This window comes from Oryx dammah, unplaced genomic scaffold, assembly GCF_014754425.2.
Source record: "Oryx dammah isolate SB20612 unplaced genomic scaffold, SCBI_Odam_1.1 HiC_scaffold_11081, whole genome shotgun sequence".
Taxonomy (NCBI): domain Eukaryota; kingdom Metazoa; phylum Chordata; class Mammalia; order Artiodactyla; family Bovidae; genus Oryx; species Oryx dammah.
The window spans coordinates 464,040-485,323 of NW_024080475.1; the positions used below are offsets into that span (position 1 = coordinate 464,040).

At 42.5% G+C, this 21,284-nt stretch overlaps 1 protein-coding gene across 1 annotated transcript; it reads left to right on the forward strand.

Annotated features, from left to right (window-relative positions):
* The first annotated feature begins 11,800 nt into the window (after positions 1-11,800).
* LOC120860534 (signal peptidase complex subunit 3) lies at positions 11,801-20,793 on the forward strand. Its single transcript, XM_040236357.1, has 5 exons — positions 11,801-12,148; positions 13,510-13,583; positions 15,610-15,686; positions 16,276-16,391; positions 17,340-20,793. The coding sequence occupies exons 1-5, from the start codon at positions 12,006-12,008 to the stop codon at positions 17,470-17,472; spliced, it is 543 nt and encodes a 180-aa protein (XP_040092291.1). The 5' UTR covers positions 11,801-12,005; the 3' UTR covers positions 17,473-20,793.
* Positions 20,794-21,284: the final 491 nt, after the last annotated feature.

A 21,284-nucleotide genomic window follows, 5' to 3' on the forward strand; every position in this document is an offset into this window, starting at 1 on the left:
CAAGTGGCTGTTCATAGGCCCCTGTGGCGCGTTCCACATGTGCTTTGGGAAGTGATGAAAATGAACTGCAGACTCTTGACGGTGGAGTAACTGACTGTGAGATTGTGGAGGGTGACCCTCCCGCTAGTCTTTCCCCTGGCACGGGGAGGCATGCCCGGGGACAGCTGGGCCATCACAGTGCTCTGAGTCACCTGCACCCACTTCCGTGCTGTGGAATCAGAAATAAAACCCACCTGAGTCACGCCTCAGCGTCTTCTCAGGTTTCACTCCTTCCTGTCTACCAGTAAGTGCTATTATAAATAATTATCTCCACATCAGCTCATCAGGGGACTGGATTCTTTGGGGCTGAGGAGCACTTTTATTTCAATAAGGCTGCTATCATTGGAACATTCAGTTTAACTCCCTACAGTTTTTACTAGTAGGAAAATACTAACTCTCCAATATCTAGGACTTTATGTCAAGATGTCATGCTTCATTTTAATGAGTTCCTTGATTTCCCACCTTTCTTTTGTTAGTATAAACTCTCCTTTGGCAACTTTTACCGTCTCTATTTCTATTAATCACTAAATCGAAATTAAGGCTAAATAGAAAAGCTCATAGTAAGGGAACTCATCAAATATAAACTAGATGCTGTATTTTTTTACATTATAGCTCCTTCCAAGCAACACCATAAGTTATTGATATTTTATTAGTATCTAAAGGACACATGAAAAATATTGTGCACCTATTCTCCTGGCACTCATGTTTTCTTAAAAAACAAAATATTGATTAGTAATTTAAGTGATTTATTGAGATAAATACTTTTATCATTTACCATGTTCAGAGGATGTGGTAGAGTGAGGTAGGTGATTAGCTAGCATATCCTAACCCATCTAATCATGTTGGTTTTGATCAATCAAACTGAAACTGAGCTCAACAATTGTGTTACTAGAATAGGAGGAGAGTTAAAAGCACAGGGAGAAATCATTTATTGAGAGTTTACTATCAGCCACATGTTTTACGTAAAGCTCCTTATTTACCATCTTATTTTATCCCAGAGGAGTGTCTATTATAGTCATTTACATTTTAAAAGATGAAGAAAGTGGAGTTCTGGGAGCTTTGGTAACCTATAAAAAGTCCATCTGAGCAGCAGCACTATTTGAACACAGTTATACTCTAAAATAGGTGCTCAAGTCACTGCCCATATTTTCTATTTTTAAGCACTTACTGTGGGAACAAGCAAGTACGATTTCTGCATATGGAGAGTGAGATAGAGTCACACAGAAGCACACACACAGCAGAGAGGTCGGACAAAGATTGCATTTAATCAGGTACCTAAATTAGCGTCTAAATCAGGGGGTGAGCCAGCCAGGCTCTGATGACTCCATGAGATGGAATCTCGTGTGTGCTTGATACCTGGGAGCCAAGGAAAAGGGGATTGTTTGGTGACTGGGCTAATACTTCTGGATGGTTCAAGGCTGATGAGCAGCTCCCACTGAAACAGCAGAGAGGAAGCAGATGGGGTCAGAGAATAGGGCAGTCGAGATGCAGTACACTGAAGACCACACTGAGTGCTCAAAACAGGGTCAAATGACTGAGGAAAAGCAAAGAGAATGAGGACCAAGAAAAGGACAGGAGGCATCACTGGTGAGCTTCAATTCGCTATTTCAGTAGGTTAATGGAGGAGGAATTTTAGGACATACGAGACCAGGGGTGATCCTTAGAGCATCTTTCAAACAAAAAACAAAGAAAACAAAGGTTCGTGGGCTTCCTCTTTCAGGCACCTTTCCGGGTATGATCTCTGCTCCCTCCACCACACAGGTGTCAGAAATAAGACCACTCCCTGGGACCCTGACCTTTCCTCTTTCAAGTCTCTCTTTCAGCTTCCTTTAGCATCCCGAGTACTACATGCATGAGTTGACACTGTGTGTGTGATGTGTTTTCAAGACTTAATTTCATGTCATTCAAATGTCAACTATCATAATAAGTTTCAAATATGGCCAGATTAGTCTATAGATTTCCAGAGACAATGAGGCTAAATCATTTTGACTTAACTACAGCATTGATTCAAATTGTTATACTAAACATGTCAAGAGGATATAATAAAAATTGCCTGTTTCTAGTGCTTTCCAATTGTTAAATCTTAGCATAAATATTTTTTGTGTAGAGGAAAAAGAGTGACCCTATTGAAATCATGATTTCCTTGTTTTCTTTTTTAAAGAAATATGATCCTCCTCTCTGGTAGAAATCTTAAGGCTCTAGTTGACTTTTTATTCATTAATCTATTATTTTTATGTGAATATTAATAACTACTTCAACTGGTTGTCAGGACTATAAGTTACTGTTTAAAAGTATTTGGAACAGTGTCTAGCACATACTAAGTGGTGTTTTATAAAAATCTGTTGAATAAATTAATTGAAAAAAAAAAACAAAAATATGGCAACTGAAACAAACCGATGAAGATGAGGTTGGAAGGTGTAGCTTGGTGTGTAATGAGGTGTAAGAATATCCAATAACATACAGATGCCCTAAATTTCAATATAAATGCCCTATCATTTTCCATGTGAAATAAAAATCAAAAGATATGAATGAATCCTAAAAATGTGTTCAAAATAGACATATTCATGGGAATCAAAACTGGAAATAATCCAAGTGTCCATCAATAGGAAGTGATAAACTGGGATATTTATAAAACATAATACAGTTGAACAATAGAAGGATTAAGCTACTGATATGTGCAAAACATAGAAGATTCTCAAAAACTTCTGCTGAGCAGAAGAGTACATATTGTATGATTTCTTTTATATGAAGTTCAACATTATAAATATCATAAAACAATATAAATATATGGTGATATGAATTAAAAGGTTGATTTCCAGGGATAGGGTTGAGGATTGACTGGAGAGGGCAATGAGGTATCTTTCCAGGAAGATTGGAATATTATCTGTCTTTATTTGGGTGATGGTAACATGTGAGGGCAAAAGGAGAAGGGAGCGACAGAGGATGAGCTGGTTGGATGGCATCACTGACTCAATGGACATGAGTTTGAGCAAATTCCAGGACATCGTGAAGGACTGGGAAGCCTGGCGAGTTACAATTCATGGGGTCCCAAAGAGTCAGACACGACTTAGTGACTGAACAACAACAACAACATGGAGTATATATTTTAAAATAATCTTATCAAGTGTACACTAAAATCTGTGCATTTTACTGTAAGTGAATGACACTGCAATAAAATAAAAATTGACAAAATAAGTGTTGGCTTTTGGTAATGGCAGGCTAGTTAATTCTCCCAGTGGAGACAACAAAAATTTCTGAGTGAAATATTGAAACCACATTCCTGGTAATATCCACTAAGTATGAAGAAAGTGAGAAGTCACTGGCCCAAGAATGTAGGACAAGAGGAAAATCCAGAGAGGGATTTCAGGCCACGCTTGCCCCAAGGACCAGAAGAGATGGCAGAGAGATTAAGCAGTCCTCCTAACAGTCCCTGGGGGAAAGGACATATAAAATGTGGTGTATACAGTCTGCCAAGATCGAGGGCCACGGTACAGGGCTCACACTTACAGCTGATGTCCAGCAGAGGCAAAAGAGGAGTGAACCAGAGGTACACCAGCCACTCTCAATGACTACAATCTACATGGTCTAGAAAATTTCTATCCTGGAGATTGGCTTAAGGTGATTCAAGATTGCTAGCACCCACAGGCATCTGTCTGAAAGAAACAATGAAAAGCATGCTCTCTGGAGGAAGATAATACCACAGGCCTTAAATTACTTCTATACATTTTTTTAAAGACATATGTAGCACTCATTCAAAAATAAGGAAACACAAAAAGATGTATCAATATGAATCAGAACCAGCACAAACGAAATGACAGAAAGAAGCCCATTAGTATTGGGCACAGTGAAGTTTCCAGAAATCTAAGGCGTGTCGCGTTTTTTTTACTAGGCTTATGGAGACGGAAGCCGATGTAGTCCCTCCACCAGGAGCGGGGGTGGAGGCATGCCCAAGGCCATGCAGCCCCCCTCACAGGGGACAGATGAGGGGGTCACGTCTGCTGCAGTGCTGGCCTCGGCCCCAAAGCTAGGCTCCTTCCCTCTGCCAGTCTGTGGTGGCGGATGTGTTACCATGCTCCGTGCCATGATGGCTGCAGGCAGCAATGATGCCAGCCGGCGGGCGCAGACAGCAGCTTGCCTTGGTCTCACCGGGATGAGCCCATTCCCTGGGCATCCAACAAGGGACCCAGCTGGTTCAGGTGGTACCACGGTTTGCTATCATCGTGTGTGGCCTCCAAGAGGAGGGTCTTCAGTTTGTGAACTTGCAGTTTTCCAAGTGGAGACCGAACAGCTAGGCCACTGGCGACAGCCCCAGAATCAATAAAAACTAACGAGGCTCCTCGAGGGGCGTGCTGGCTGAACTGTGAGAACGGAGGGGGGGCGTGCTGGCTGAACTGTGAGAACGGAAGGGGATTCCACCGACCAAGGCGGGAGACCGCGTTCACTCTCAGGTCTGCATCGCGGGCACTGAGGCTGAACAGCTGCCGCGGCGCAAGGACACGATCTGGTTTCAGCGTGGCCAAAGAGGCAGTGAACCAGGCCTCGGCTTTCTGTTCGTGAGAAAAACAAACAGCAGCTGTGCACACCCCCGGCTCTCACAGACACGGTGCTGAGAAACGACTCCCTACCTCCCCCAAAGGACTGACGCTTTCCTTTATATGAAGTTCACGCAAAGGCTTCCCAGGTGGTGCTAGTGGTGGAGAATCCCCCATCAATGCAGGAGACATAGGAGACGGGGGTCCATCCCCGGGTCGGGAAGGGACCCTGGAGGAGGGCATGGCAACCCTCTCCAGTATTGTTGCCTTGGACAGAGGGGCCTGGCGGGCTGCAGTCCGTGGAGTCAGACATGGCTGAACGACTGAGCATGCCCACAAGCAGAATAATCTCACAATATGCAAGATAATGTATAATAATTATATGTATGTGCTATTAAATCCCCTCAGAGGAAGGCATGGCAACCCATTCCAGTGTTCTTGCCTGGAGAATCCCACGGACAGAGGAGCCTGGCGGGCGACAGTCCATGGGGTCACAAGGAGTCAGACATGACTGATGCCACTTAACACAAACATCATACAAAGGCAGGTCTGAACCACTGTTTTTAGGGACACATACTTAGGTGGTACGGCTAAGGCGATGGCAACCCACTCCAGTACTCTTGCCTAGAAAATCCCATGGGCAGAGAAGCCTGGTGGGCTGCCGTCCAGGGGGGCGGGAAGAGTCGGACAGGACTGAAGCGACTTAGCAGCAGCAGCAACTTAGGTGGTAAAATGAAATGAAGAACAGCAAGGCTGTGTTTACCAGGTTAGCGGTTATTTTTGAGGTGCAGGAGGTGTGACAAAGAATGTGTATGTGGCAGGGGACAACATCCTGTGTCTTGAACTTGGGTTACCACTTTATGTATTTGTTTTGTGTATTTTTCACTATTGTTGAATTTCACAAATTTTAAAAAGGGCCCAAGTCCCTTAGCATGTTAATGTGTAGAGGAGTTGGAATCTACAGTTAAAATCACTTGCTCATGTGGGTTACCAGTTCAAAGTTAAAAAAAAAAACAACAACAACAAAAAAAACTCAAGCTAAATTAAGATCCAGATCCAGACCTGATTCTACCAATTTCTTATTCAGCTCAGAGGAGTTCTCACTCAGGAACAGGGTAGAGGTGGTGTTCCTGCACCTTCTCCAGCCAGGATTCTCACCTGAATGACAGTCAGGGCAGCAGGAGCGCTACCAGCAGCTCAAGGCCAGGCCTCCAGAGTTCCTCGCTTATCAAACAGTTCAAACAGATACTAGGTCGGAAAGGATTGTCCACAGCCCTAGCTCTCTACCCAACAAATGCAGAAAACAAAACCAGTCCTTGCTGCTGGCAGTTATCCCAGGAAAAACTAGATTCCTGAAACCCGGTATTAATATCACCAAAACCATGGTAGAAACTCAATGGTATCTGAGTGTACTAGCTGAGGGGGAAAAAAGAAAAATCTGGATTTATCTTGACCAGATTGCCTACGAAAGGACGGGAACTGTAGAACCTCTACATACTGGGCGCTTAGAAGCGATTTCTCAGCAAGAGCTGAATTCGAGTACTGTGTAAATTACTAGGTCTTGGGAGGAAACGCCCACCCAGACACACTCTCCTCTCTCACAGTGACATTTATGACACTGAAATCTTTTTGCAGAGATTTTGAGCTTGCAACGGAGAAGGTTCCAGTCATCGGACCTTGTTTGGGGTACTGTTCCGGCCACAGGTCGCACTTTGCATTTCCCCTGGAGCCTCGCGTGTGGGCACTCGGGGCTCTGTGCAGGAGCTCCACTTGGCTGCTGGCCCCTCGGTTTCTTCTGAGCAGACCCTTCTTGTGCTCCAGAGGCTGCTGCCACCGTCTTTTCCAGTGGAACTGCTTGGTTTTAAGAAACTTGTGTCCCTGAGACAGTTTCCATCAAGTTCTCCACACCTGTTCCAGCTAGAAAATCACCCTCAACAGACTGCTGAACTGAAAGCTACTTTTGGAGATTTTTTAATGCCTGTTCCTAGAGGGACCTTGGGAGGCATTTATGAATCCAGATGCTTTGTTTGTTTCCCTGGGAACTCTAGAATCCCAGTCTGGGTCATGGGCGTTTGATCAGCACCTTGGTTCCAGTCTTCTGTCCTTTTGAAGCTTATCTGTTGAATCTATGAGTATTTTTATATTTGATCCCATGGATAAGTCAGATGAACTCAAGGATATTGTTCCTCAGCCCAGCTTGCACCTACCTGCAGAGTGCTGAGCTGTGCTCAGGTGTGTCCGACTCTTTGCAATCCCATGGACTGTAGCCTGCCAGACTGTAGCCTTTGTCCATGGGATTTCCCTAGCTGCAGACTGGGGCATCCAAATTTTAATTCCAGAACCTTTCTAGTGTTTTGTACAAGCAAAGCAATAAGCTATCCTGTCTTCTTAGGTCTATTTCTCTGTAACTGTGTTAGTAGCTCGGTTGTGTCTGACTCTTTCTGACTGCATGGACTATAGCCTGCCAGGCTCCTCTGTCCATGGAATTCTCCAGGCAAGAATACTGGAGTGGGTAGCCATTCTCTTCTCTAGGGGATCTTCCCGACCCAGGGGTTGAACCCAGGTCTCCTGCATTGCAGGCAGATTGTTTATTGTCTGAGCCACCAGGGAAGCCCAAACCTATTTCTCTATAACCTGGCAAACACTTGTAGAGAGTGGAGCCTCAGTGATGCTAGTGTGATGAGCTGGAATGAGCCTTCCTTATAGAAAAACAGGTGGCAGTCAAGGATTTTGATTTCCCCAGACCTGACAGAGGGCCAGTGTGCCTGAAGCCAGGCATGAGAGGGTGCTGAAGGAGGGAACATGACCTTACTTTTGAGCCACGGATACTGGACACTGTCAAGTACCCACAGACTCTCATCTAGAACGTCTTCTCCCAGCTGCTGACGGTGACGGCCCTCGCTGTTGGTCCCCTTGGGGACTGCCCGTGATGCTCTCCACACACCCACCTGCATGCAGGGCTCTGACTCAAAGAAGCCAACTGCCACATTGCAAGTCCCTGGGACTTTATTCTAAATTAAATGGAAGGTGACTGAAAGGCTTTCCTAAAAGCAAGGGAGAAGGATTTTAACTGGTGTATACAGAATCACAGAGGACAGGGACAGAATCAGAGGACCGGTGATGGCGCTGCTACATGGGCCCGCTAAGGTGACGCCTGGAACTAGGCTAACGAAGTGAAAACTGAGAAAAGTGGATAAAACGCAAGACACACTTAGGGATGGAGTCGACAGAAACTTGGTGACTAATTGGGTAGTGAAACAAAGAAGGCATCAAAGAATAACATCTTTGAGATAGCACAGCACAATCCTGGATGTGCAGGGGCAGAAAATTTAGAGCACCAGAATTCCACGTTGATTTGTGAAGCTTTACACAACCGCGGAAAAGAAAGTGCTGAGAAAAGACTCCGGGGCTAAACAGCTTGTGAGACAATACATGGGCTTCATTTCAGAAAATTGTACCCAGAGAAATATGTAATTGGTGTAAATTTTAAAACATGGCCACGGATGATCAGCATTTCCATATTCTAGCACTATATATTACATGGTGTTTTTCTTATTTCCTAATAAATTACTGGCAATGAGTTGCCATCTGCCACTTTGTAACTAAGCTAAGCATAAACACTGTAAACTGAATGACAAAAATGTAAGAAAACTTGGTTCATTGTGATGTACCAGTTTTAGGCTCAGAGGTCAATCATGGATTAATATTCCAGAAAATAGATTTTAATGATAAGTCTAACGCCACATAATGTCATTGTTGAACAGGGGTTTGTTTTGTTTCGTGGCAAATTATGCTTGCTCAGAGACCAAGAGTGTCTTTGCCAAGAATTTATTTAACACAGATTCCCTGTGGGGATTATAAAAATTTCATAAGCCAACAGCATACAGGATAATGTCTCTTAATAAACCAATAAAGAAATAACAGACTCAAGCCAATAGTAGATTAATTATACCATCACTCCAGACAAGGGGACCTGGACATTTCTATGAGCTGGTTTTCAGGGAAAAGGCTTGACCAACTAGAGCTAATGGCCAGCTGCCAGCACAAGAATGAAAAGTCCCCTGTTGGTAGAACCTGCAGCTTGGAATGACTGCAGTGGAGTTGACAGGCAAGAAGACAGTCCCTCTTGGGGCCACTGCTGGTAACAGTTGCCTTCACAGCAGGAGCTAATGCCCAGAGATCTTTGGAGAGCTGTCTAGATTACCAACGGCCAGCCTTTGCCTGGATGCAACGCTCTCGGGTGTTTGTAACCTAAGTGCCCCCTTGCCCCAGCTGCCTCCCACACGTTCTTAGTGATCAGCCCCCAGGGACCCCTCAGCTGCTGGGCAACTTAGTGCTCAGCACGGACATGGCTGATGACATCCTGACACACAATTTCACTTTTACATCAAAACACTAACTTCATTGGGAAAAGAATCTAAAAAATGAGTGGGTATATAAAGTAGATTGCTATATGGCAGAAACTAACACAACATTGTAAATCAACTATACTCCAATAAAAATTATTAAAAAAAAACTTTGTTCTTGAAAACCACTTCACCCTAAAAAACAGCTTCATTTTATCATAAACAAGTAGATCTGAAATCATAACAAACCACTGGAAAATAGTATTAAACAAGGTAAGCATTTGGGTAATGACTGGAGTAAAAGAAAGCAGAAATTAAACAGTGCAGATTTTTAAAAACAAAGAAAACCCAGCAGAGATAGAAGGGATCTTTCTTGGGATGTGTCCTATCCATGGGACTGCCTGGCTTATCTGACCTTAGACCTGTCCTGCTTCTACCACCAATGACCACTAAGCTACACTGCCTCTGCTGTGACTCTCCAGGCTGGTTCACTCACCCTCAAACTTAAACACCCAGGCCTGAAAACTTGGATGTCAGTCCCCTCTGTTTCCTTATATTGTCATTCAAATCATAGGTTCATTAGGGTTTATCGGATTGGTGAAATCTGAGTCAGATGTCTGTACCTGGCAGCCAAGTGCTGGGAAAAGTAGTTATTGTTCGGATTCTGCACTGGGAAGGAAGAATGCACACCGGGCAGAACTACTGATATTATCATGTGGAGAAAGCACTGAAAAAATTTAGGTAAACATGAATGACAGATGTCCACCATAATTAACATTCCAAAATCTTCACTGGAGTTTAAACTCTATTGATTCTATCCTCAGTGTTCTCAGTTTCTGAATTTATGTTTTACTAAATAAAGGCCAATGCAAGAGATGTAAGAGACATGAGTTTGACCCCACGCTACGTGAAGATTGCCTGGAGAAGGGCATGGCAACCCACTCCAGTATTCTTGCCTGGAGAATCCAATGGACAGAGGAGCCTGGTGGATTACAGTTCATAGCGTTGCAAAGAGTTGGACATCACTGAAGTGACTTAGCAGCAGACCACGGAAGTAATCAAAAAAAATTAAGAACCAAAGAATTCTGGATGCCCGACTTAGAACGTTTCTTATGAATAAAGACTGTTTGAAAACCGACACTAATGTCTTTAGGAATGGATCAGCTGTTAGGCTGCTTTTTGGCAAAGTCAGACATTAAAAAGCATCTCTCTCAGTGGAGCTATAATTGATTACTTGAGCTCACTGGAGAGGGCTGCTGCTTGAGAGATTTATTTATAGTGCCTCAGATCTACACACTGGATTGATAGTCTAATGAAATGCTTCTTTTATAATTCCAATTATAAATGGGTCTTCAAATAATTTACTCCAAGATGAATCAGAGGCAGTGAGGACATGCATGGGCACCATTCTCAGGAGGCAAGCTCAGAATGTTGGCCTTAGGGTTTTCTGTTTGCTTTACTTTGACAGTTCATCTCTCTGCATAGGAATTTTCAGAATTAGGCTGACTGGCATTGGTTGTTCTAGTATCCTTCTTCTTCAAAGCAGATTTTTGGTTATCTAATAGTTTCTGGTAGGAGTCTCTATTTGTCTCAATAGTATCAGCGAATTTCTCTGCTATTGTTCAACTTAAAAAAAAAAAAACCAGATTCTCTTCTGTTACCAAACATTCTTGGCTTAGGCAGGAATAAAACAGTAATGAACACATCTTCTTTAAAGCACGTCTTCTAAAGACACACACACTAAAAAACTTCTCAATAAAGAAGGAATTAATGGGTACTTCTTTGATATCCATATTATACACACAGACATCTCTGTATCGTGCAACACAGTAGATGTTCAACAATTCATTGCTTCATTTAATTACTGTGCTGCCTGGAAGATAAAAATTTAGGGCTTAGATAAAGATCTCTCTCTAGTTTATACCTTGTTTGGTTTTCATTACTTGGCCCTACTTCAATTTAGCAGGGGCTTTGTCTTATTAGTCCTGTTCTCTTAGAGCCTGCTGTACCTGGCATGCTAGGCATTTAGTAAGAATTTTAACTGTATGGCTGTATGAAAATTGAGTGATTACTGAGTAGTACAAAGAAACAAGGGCTCAACAACAGATCAGGTAAAACAGCAATAGGGTCAGAGTATCATTTTCTGGTCTGCAGGCATCTCGGGTGTTCGCACTGTTAGTTTATGGACTCAAAACTTTTTAAGAAGTTAACTTCAGTGGATTTCTGCTCATTGAATCCTATTTTTTAAATTACACACACACACAAAACAAAAACCCACCCTAGCTGCTAACGCAACAAAGGTGTTGGCAGTTTATTTAAGCTCAGGGATTGGCAGTCTGAACCCTACGGTCTCTCAGGGCCATTATGTATTGATGGCTTGCTAAATTTACACTATAAATTTATATACTTTATAAAAATTTAAACTATCCTTTGTGTGGCAAAGCAATTCCACAGGGATCACCTTCTTTGATCCTGAGAGCCCAGTGAGGTCATCCTTTCAGTTATCCAATACATTTTGTGCCCCACCCCCTCCCCAAAAGCTGATGTTCTAACTTTGATCAGGCTTGACAAAGGGGAAGACTGGGGGCTTTATAAAGTGCTGCTTTCAAACGCGACCCGTCAGGACACGCACCAAACGATCTATCCCCGCCGTTGGTTTTAAATGCAAAATAACGGAACCTAAGGACCAAGGAAGCCACAGTTACACACAAGCAGACGAAGATGCGGAGAAAGGACGCTGGGCATGCAGACCCGGGCCGGGCTAGAGGACGTAACACCAAGTGGGCGGGCCTTCCTCGGCGAAGCTCCGCCCCTTCTCGTCGCTGATTGGCGGAAGGACGGGGGGAGGCGGGGCGCGCGGCTCAGTCTCTCGGGCTCCGCGCGCGCCCCGCCGGCTGGTGGGTGTGTCCGGGCAGCGGGGCCGCGCGCGCTCGATCGCGTCCGGGACCGGAAAGGAGGCGGGGCCGCGGTGGCGCGCGTCCCCGGAAAGCGCGGCACAGGCGGCGCGGATCGTCGGGAGCCGGTCCGCTGCCGGAACTGGGTCCCGGCTGTGCCTGTGCCGCGGTGCGTTCTCGGGGCGTCAGCCGAGATGAACACGGTGCTGTCGCGGGCGAACTCGCTGTTCGCCTTTTCGCTGAGCGTGATGGCGGCGCTCACGTTCGGCTGCTTCATCACCACCGCCTTCAAAGACAGGAGCGTCCCGGTGCGGCTGCACGTCTCGCGGATCATGCTGTGAGTGCGGCCGACGCCGGGGGGCGGGGATGGGCGGGCAGGGCGTCGCGGGGCCGGCCGGGCAGCGGGGCCCCTTCCCGAGCAGCCGGCGCCCCCGGGCGGGCGGGTCGGCCCCCGGCGCCCCCCTGCGCCGCGCCTTCGCGGGCTCGCTCTTCAGTTTTCTTGTGGAGCGTTGCTCGGGTCGGCGTCCGCCCTTCCTTCCGGTTCCTCACTTCCGCGCCCGCGCGCGGCCAATGAGGGAGCCCCACGACAGCGCGGCGCGCCCTCCCCGCACCCCCAACCGGCGCGGGCTCCGCGCCGCTCGACCCCCGACCCTTCACCTCCCCGGCGTCTGCTTGTTCCTACCGCCGCCGAAAGTGCCTGTCCACTGGGCCGGAGGGGTGAGGGTGCCTGGGGAGGACGCCACACACCGGCGCTGAGCGACGGCGTGCTTTGAATTTAAACATTTTTGAAGGGCCAAGCCGCTTGAATACAGTCTGCAAACATGCCCCCAAGTAGAGTTTAAAATGACATGGTCCTTCCGCTAATGTCCATTAAAAAAAAATTTTTTTTTTTAAGCTAAGATTTATTCTCCGGGACTTTCTTCTTCGATTCGTAGCATTTTTTTTTCTCCTCCCTGGTTCTCCTATCCTTCTCTGTGCCATCTTTCAACAAGTGCTTTCTCTTCTTCAACCTTCGTTTTATTTCTTAAGTCGGAAACGCGGACCAGCTGGTCATCTGATAGCTATCCCCCCACTATTTTTTTTTTCCTGCCTATGTTGATGTTTTTTAGTAAATGCTTTTTTTTACATGAAGATAGACCCTGGCTGGAACTCCCGAGTCTCTTCTGCTCTGGGAGAGTTTAGAAAAGCGTGGCTCATGGTAAATCCTGAACTGTTAGCTCCTGTGTATCTGGAGCTAGCTTCTTACCTTCCTTGGTCTTCATTTGCTTTTTTCTGAAGTGGAAGTAACACCCAACCCATAGGCATGTTGTGAGCATTGAGAGATTGTCAAAAATACATAGTGGATCTGACAGACACATAGTAAGCGCTCAATAAATAGCAGTTATTCATTTTGTCTTGGTTTCCTTATAGTCGTCTGTAATTTCTTCTTCCAGGTCACTTGACATAAAATATTTCACATTCTTTGAGCACTTTTTATCTCCCTCTGGGTTTTGTTAGGGATTCTTTTATGTTAAATGGAAATAGCTGAAGACCTGCTTTAAGAGTGAATTAGAATGTTTGTTGAAACACAAGTTTCTCTGATTTTTACTTGTTTGTAGGGTACAGCTAGACCGTCTTTCACTTATGTAAAGAACTTTATGAATTTTGTATGCTGTTAAGTTTGAAGGATGGTGAAACTTAACTATCTTTTGCTTCTAGAAAAAATGTAGAAGACTTCACTGGACCTAGAGAAAGAAGTGATTTGGGATTCATTACATTTGATATAACTGCTGATATCCTTTTGAAAAAATATACTTCATTGCTTGTATAATGATATACATATTGTTCAGTGACTTGGGGGCGCAATGAATGTTTATCCACTGTTATCAGTCAAACCTTGGAAATTTCTGTGCTTGTGTTTTCATCAGTATAATCGTGCTAATGTCCCCTCATTCACACCTTGAGAAAACTTGTTTATAGATTCATGAGTTAAATCTAAAGCTACAAGAGTTTGAGTGTGGATTTCAGAAAGAAAATAAAGTTAGATCATTTAGCTTAAAGGAGGAAGACTGTTACCAGCACTCAGCCTACCTAGATGCAGTGTTTCATGTACCATGCCAAAGAATATGTCAGTATGTTGTGATAGCAGAGGGAAGCATATGTTAAAAAAAAAGAGAATTGCATGTGCTGTGGTTCAGAAGGTCATTATCAGATGATTATTAGTAAAAATGCTAGCATTCTGCCTTATAGTTCTTTTATAAGTACTTACATAGTAAGAGAAATCTTAATGAAAACAATTACTTAAAGTGGAGGTGATTTCAGTATTTTCTCTTTATTTTGAATTTCCACCTTTTGACTCCTTTTTGGCCAGTTTAATCTTCTTTTAGGGGCTTAGATTACTATTTTGGCAATATTCTTCCCAGTCACTTCTAGGAAGTCACCTGCCTTTTTAGGACCCCAGGATTAAAATTGAATATGGAGGTTGAACTGTCTGAACTTGTGTAAAGCAGCTGTCTTCCCCGATTGTGTACCTGGGAAGTTTACCTGACATGCCCCTTTACTACCCTGGAATTACTTTTAATTTCATTAAAAAAAAAAAAAAATTATGGGGTTTAGAAGTAGACTAGTAATTAATTCTTTAGGCACTTTTTTTTTTTAAGGGAATAGAATACACCATCAGAAAAGTCCTGTGGCAGACTTCTGCTATTAAGTCTTCATATCTTTTTTTTTTTTTTTTTAATCTAAGCTAGTGAGGGAGTTTGGATCTAGTGTAAAAGTACGAATTTTGTGTATTGGGCAATTACAGTGAAACTTCCTGATATTTCAAGTATTATATATTCCCAGCTTCATCATTTGTAGTTTAGATTCTCTTAACATGGGCTGCTAAAAGTTGAAATTGTACCTGTCCATATAAAGAGATATCCAAGACTTCAATTCTAAAATAGTGATTCTTAGTGGACACATGTCCAAGAGAGGAATGTCATGAACCTGTTCCTCTTAGCATGTAAATGGATATAGTGAAATGACTTACCTAAAGTATGATGCTGAATGAAATCCAGCCGTTAACTCGGCTCGTTTCTTAGTGCCACTGTGCTTAGTCGCTCAGTGTGCGCTCCTCTTTGTGACCCCATGGACTGTAGCCCAGCAGGCTTCTCTGTCCATGGGGTTCTCCAGGCAAGTGGGCTGCCATCCCTCCTCCAGGAGATCTTCCCAACCCAGGTCTCAGTGCCACTAGTGTTGTAATTAATCCTGGTGAGTGTTTTCACTCTTGTAAACCAAATTGGTATTCATACTCTCACTTTATAAAGCACATCATGGGTTGAGACATTCTGATCTCTACTGGCATGTGTCCATAAACAACATGTCCTGTTTACTGTACTTGGTTCAGTTCAGTTCAACTTGTACGGTTTACTTGATTTAGTTACTTGAGCCTGTTCTTTTTTGCATAACATGAAGTTGCCTTGTGATCATTGGTTATACTCAGAACTCCAGTGGTGTCATGTATGTTTAAGATACTAGGTCCTCTTACTTTTAGACTTAGTGGGTTGATTTTACAGAAAACTAAATTTTTATTTCTTGGTTAATTTCTTTTATTAATTGAAGTATCTCAGGTAGTAATGCTTAGAGGAGCAGGGAAGGATGCTCTTAATCTCACTGATATTTTTTGACTTTGGAATGAGCTGGATTTTACACTGTATTATCTTTTATATGTTTTTATTAATGCACCAGTATTGCTATAAATTATCAATTTAAGAATAACTAAAGTCTTTTTAGAGTTGTATGCTGCTTTGTGATTTATATACTCCTTAATTTATTTACATCTAGAAAATATATTTGATTGGAATGTTAAGCAGTTGTTTCTTTATTTATCAGCTGAATATTCAACAAAAAATAATGTAAGTACCTGTGTGAAAGTATTTTTGTAGCTATTTAAAGCCTCATTCTTTAGGAAAGAATATAAATTTTATGTATTTGAAATATCTGACCTGAGTAATTTAGTAAGCCCATGGAGATGGTGACTCTACTAAGAAAACTATGTCTTTTGTAGCTTCTGTCTTTTTTACAGATGTGTTTTTTCTCCATTTCATGTCCTTAATTTCCCAAACTTGTTTGTGATCTGTCAAAGCAGTGACTTGAAAGGATTGTCTGACCCCTAGGATTTTACCATAGTGAAATTTCTGTTTCTCCTAGGGTGTCGCTCTGAAGAGCACATAAGTCTGAAACCTTGCATTGAGCTTTAACGGCTCTAAATAATAGGGTTGTCTTAGCAAAAGAGGTGATTTTCCTTAGGGAAATGTCTTTTGTCCAGGAGAAGTTGGACTCCTGTGTCTATCCACTTGTATCATTTTGTCTGCTTTAAGATTTTAACAGTTCCCTCAAAGTGAGATTCGTTCATATAAATAAGACTTTATTTACCAGTACATCTGAAGTGACTGAGATGCTAATTTCTATTGAATTACCTAATTAATTTTTATTTTAATGCAGGCTCTGAACCAGGTTGTCCTTTGGGACAAGATTGTTCTGAGAGGTGATAATCCGAAGCTGCTGTTAAAAGATATGAAAACAAAGTATTTTTTCTTTGACGACGGAAATGGTCTCAAGTGAGCAACTCTTTGTCATTTTTTACATGCGATGCTACGAGAAGGGGAGAGAAAGACGTGATGTGTTTTTAAAGAAAAATGTTACAGGCTAAAAAGAAAAGTTGAGAGAGAAGAAAAGTATTTACATAGCTCTGAAGTGAAAGATTGAGCAGAAACAGTGCCGTGCAAGCCAGAGTCTAAGTGCTCGGCTCTCTCACCTTCTGGGAACTGAATAGTCAGACTAGGAGGGCCTGGGGCTCCTGCCCTCAGGAGTGCAGCATCCTGGGCTGCTGATCCTGGGGTGGGAACGTTATCCCCAGAGGGCTCCTCTACGGGTGTCAGAGGAACTGCCAGGGAACCTGAATGAGGAAGCAGCCTGTTGGTCCAGGATTTGATACTGAGATTCCTGGTTTTGGTTCACTTAACCTCTCTGAACCTCAGCTTCGTTTTGTACAAAATGAAGGAATTAGAATGATTGATCTTTTGGGTTCGCTTTGGCTCTAGTCTCTGTGGGTCAGCTTTGGAAAGGATTTTAGGGAAGAGCTATTTTAACCAAACCTGTTTTTGTGGATAAAAATTTTCCAGCATTGAGAGATTTTTATCAATTCAGGTTTGCCCATGTGGATAATGATAGAAGTAAGTTTCAAATCATTTCACCCTGGTTTCTAGCTCAAATGTGTTTATGTTTCCTGTGTTTTACACATTTACACGTTTTGGTTGATGGCTTGCTTAACTGTGATGCTTAAGTAACTTCAGGTGGGTCATTACGGGAAGCTTACAGTGAGAATGGTGGGGTTTTCCAGCATTGTCTGAGATTTCAAAAGACTTGAGAAAATGTGTTTGTAGATTAGAATTCCACTTAGAGCTGGTTAAAACATAAAGTGTCTGATACCACAGTGCTTGAATTAAAACATTTTTGTTGAACTACAGATATTTCTGCTGACGTCTGTTTATGATGTCTCGTTACAGGGGAAATAGGAATGTCACTTTAACCCTGTCCTGGAATGTCGTACCAAATGCTGGAATTCTACCTCTCGTGACAGGATCAGGACACGTATCTGTCCCATTTCCAGATACATATGAAATAACGAAGAGTTATTAAATTATTCTGAATTTGAAACAACATATTTTTATACCTAATGAATTGTATCTCGTTTCTCTCTTCCTTGCATCTTCATTTGTTTTGCGTTAACTTTTTTTTTTGGTATAAGAATGAACATCAGAAGGCATATTTGAAGGGAAAGACTAATGTACTACCTAATTTTCCAAATAAAAACAAACCAAGGCCACCAGAGTGGAGTATTATAAGAGTAAGACAGCCGCATCAGAAGATTCTGTGAAATACTTGTATTTGAAGTCTTTGCTGTATGTCCTTTATTCTGGATGGAATATGAGTGATCATGAAGGATAGTCAGTATTTTCAGGTGCCTGTGGAGTTGGGAGAACTCTATTTAAGCCTTGCATTCATGCAGGCTCACATTGGATGTGATTTAGAAGCAGATATTTTCTTTTATCTCTTTTAGGGTATATTTCAATACTGGAAAAATTAATACTAGTGAGAAGCCTGGTTTACAAAACAGCCAAACATGATGGAATTTTATTCCATTTGTCTTAGGAATGCCCAAATGCTTGTTTTTCTGACAGGTGACTAGCAGCTTTCTCCACTAAAGACTAAATACCTCTTCATATGCAGTAAATCATTCTCAAATCATTTTAAAGTCACTTAAGTCTGTGTCTTTCAGTGCTTTCTCTAAAAAAAGCTCCTTGGTATTACATCTTTGTGTGATTTTTTTTTTTAACATTGCCATAGAAAGTTGAAAATGTTTGCATGGTTTACTCTCTTGAGTTTGTTCTCCTGAGCATGCCTAGTGCCACAGAGTGGTAATTATTTAAATTTTTTTCTAGGTCCACATTTTAAGAATTATTGGGGTAATAATAATCAATATTGTTGGTGTGCTTTTCTATTTAAAAGCACTCACATATATTTGACTGTATGTGATTCTCAATAATCTAATGAGGTAGGTAGTGCAAATGTTAGCTCTTTGCAGATAAAGAAAATGACCCAGAAGTTTATTGAATTGCTTCCAGGTTATTACATAGCCAGCAAGGAAGGGCATTGACCCTTGAACTCAGATCTCTCTCTCTGAGCATGTCCTTTCTTCTATACCTCAGATGACAGACTAGTCAAGATTCACTTCTGTAATTTTTAATACAGCTTTTGTTACCCTGGATGCCCTTTCTATTAGTTAAAAGAGTTCCTTTTCTAAATGAAAGTAACTGGTTTTCAAGTTGCCAACAATTTATATAGAGGTAATATGTCACTCATTCTCTGCATAAATTAATTCTTCTCACGTTAAAAGTAAAAGAATCCAAACGTATGTAAAAATAATTTAGAGATTGATTATATGATCATATTTAACCATGTTTTTTTCTATAGTGGACAAATAAATATCCTCAAAGGAAGCAATTGCAGATCAATCATCCCTAAAAGCTAGACCAGACACTGCAGGAACAGTGTCAGCAGTAACCAAAAAGGGCTAATGTTTCCTAAGCATCGTTTAGTGGCTGACGTTTGTCATGAGAAACGCATCTCCATTTACTTACATTGCCTGGAACAGCTTGGCTTGTAAGGGCTTGTGCTCTGTGGAGGCCAGAGGTACAGTGTCACGAATACTAGACTGGCTTTGGCTCGCAGCTTTTTCGTTAAACTTTTCAGGGTCTCCGTTTCTTTATCTGTAAAATGACAGAGTTGGACGAGTTAACTTAAATAGTGATTCTTTTATACCATACACATCTGTAAAATTCATTGTATCTCTTCGGCCGACTGAACAGAAAAGCACCTTAGTAATGAGAGGGCAGATGTAATAAGATGACTGAAAGATAATTAACATAATTCATACCGATCTGACTTTATTTCTGTTAGATTTTACACCCAGAAGATTTAAATTTTCGTATAGTTTTTGTACAAATTCTAGACACAAACTTAACATCTGTCGGCATCAAAGCTTAAAAGGGTGTGTGCTCCTTGAGGAGGGTGCTCTCGATGGGCCTGCACCCCAGGGCAGACCTAGGGCCAGCTGAGACGCTCGCATGCCTCTGGACACCTGGGTCTGTGTTTGCTGTACATGAATGTGGAAATTTACTCCAGCTACTGTTGAGTCCAGGCTTACCCCCTTTTTGGAGTTAGGTGAGGAAGGGGAGTAGAAAGGCCCACTAGCATAATAAATCGAGTTTTTGCTTTCATTTGAAAGAGAAACTGCTCAGGACAAGGATGATCCAACACGGGAATACAAAACCTTCCTCAGGAACTCATTTTTGGGTTTGCACAGCTTTGTAAGTCCACTGTAACTGCATGAAAAAGTTGGACCTGTGTTCAATTGATAACATTGTCTAACTTAGCATCAGTGTTTTTCAAAAGTCTTGCATTTCCACAAGACTGAAGGCTTCATACTTTGGATTAGAAACATCTGAGTCCCGGGATCATCCTGGGAAAGATGATTGCAAGACTCTCTTCTAATGTGCTCCCATGCTCCTTTCCTCCTGCAGTTTAACCTGGACCAGCACATATATCTTGTTTTCATGCCCAACATTTGATTACATTTGGTTTCTTTGTGCCTAAAGGAAGATAACAAGAAACCAGAAACCCTTTATGGTGTAATAGGAAAAGGGGTTAGTTTGAGTTTCTGTTTTTGTAATTATCTTACAGCTCTTTGGTGAGTCTGGCCAGCCTAGTGATAGCACTGAGAGGCTTTAAGGCTATAAGAACTATCTAAACCTTAAAGCTTTGGACCTTTGGGGTACAGGTTAATGGGGCTGTATTTTATAATACTTTGAACTGACATGAGTTTATGGGGGCGGAAACCATAAGCTGTGAATTTTGATAGTCAACATCTGTCCATTTCAGAAGCCTCCCTTGCTTTTAGCAGACAGCCTATGTACCTTTTATGTGACTGCCAGTGGTTTAAAAAAATCTGTTTCAAAAAATTGTTGCATGTTTTGATGCAATTTGGGAAACTGTTTACTTTAAATTCATAAGAAAAACATGTCGATACTGAAGAAACATTTGAGGCTTTTAATTGCAATAAATATTCAACGTTTTTCTAATGAAAATGAATTTTGTTTATGAGTAAAAGGTATGCATTTAAAAGACTTTCAGATGCTTTTTTTTAATGTGAAGCTGCTGAACTAAAAATGGATGAAACCAAGTCTAGTAAACTTGAGTTTTTTTCTTTTTTCCTTTTCTCTGTCTTTTTCTGGGGCAGGTGTGGGGGAGGGTAGTCACACCTAGCAGATCTCCAGAGACTGCTCCTACCCTAGACTGTAAGCTCTTTGAGGGCAGTCTTGTGGATTTATCTTTGTATCTTCCCCAGCACCTAGCACAGTGCTTTGCACAAAATAGGTGCCCAATAAATACTGATAATGAGCCAAGTCATTGTGTCTCTAATGTGGCCAGACCGTGGGGACTATTTTGCAGGTAAGTGTGCTCCTTTGTAAAGGCTGCTGTTGTCACTCGAGCTCCCGGTGACGTTAGATCTGACTCTTCCTTCCTTTCGTACCTTGGACATGGCCCAGGCCAGGCAAGCACTGCGCTCCTGTTGCCAAGACCGGGGTTCCCTCAGTGCCAGGCTTCTGGTAAGAGCCACGGGACAGTAACCGAGAAGACAGATAACAGTTGAAAGTCACCACACAGACCTGACTTTAAAATACTCTCAAGATGCTGGTTGAGCTCATGAAGAAACAAACGGGGCAGATTAGACAGGTGACTGCGTTTGACGGTGTGGTGCATCCAGCCTCCCTCACACTCGGCTTCTAGGCCCACCCTGCGAGCCCACCGAGCTGTGGGAATCCCATCATTTCCATTTCTCATTGTTTCCCAGTGAACTCAAGACAACTGCAATGATAGAAATACTCCCT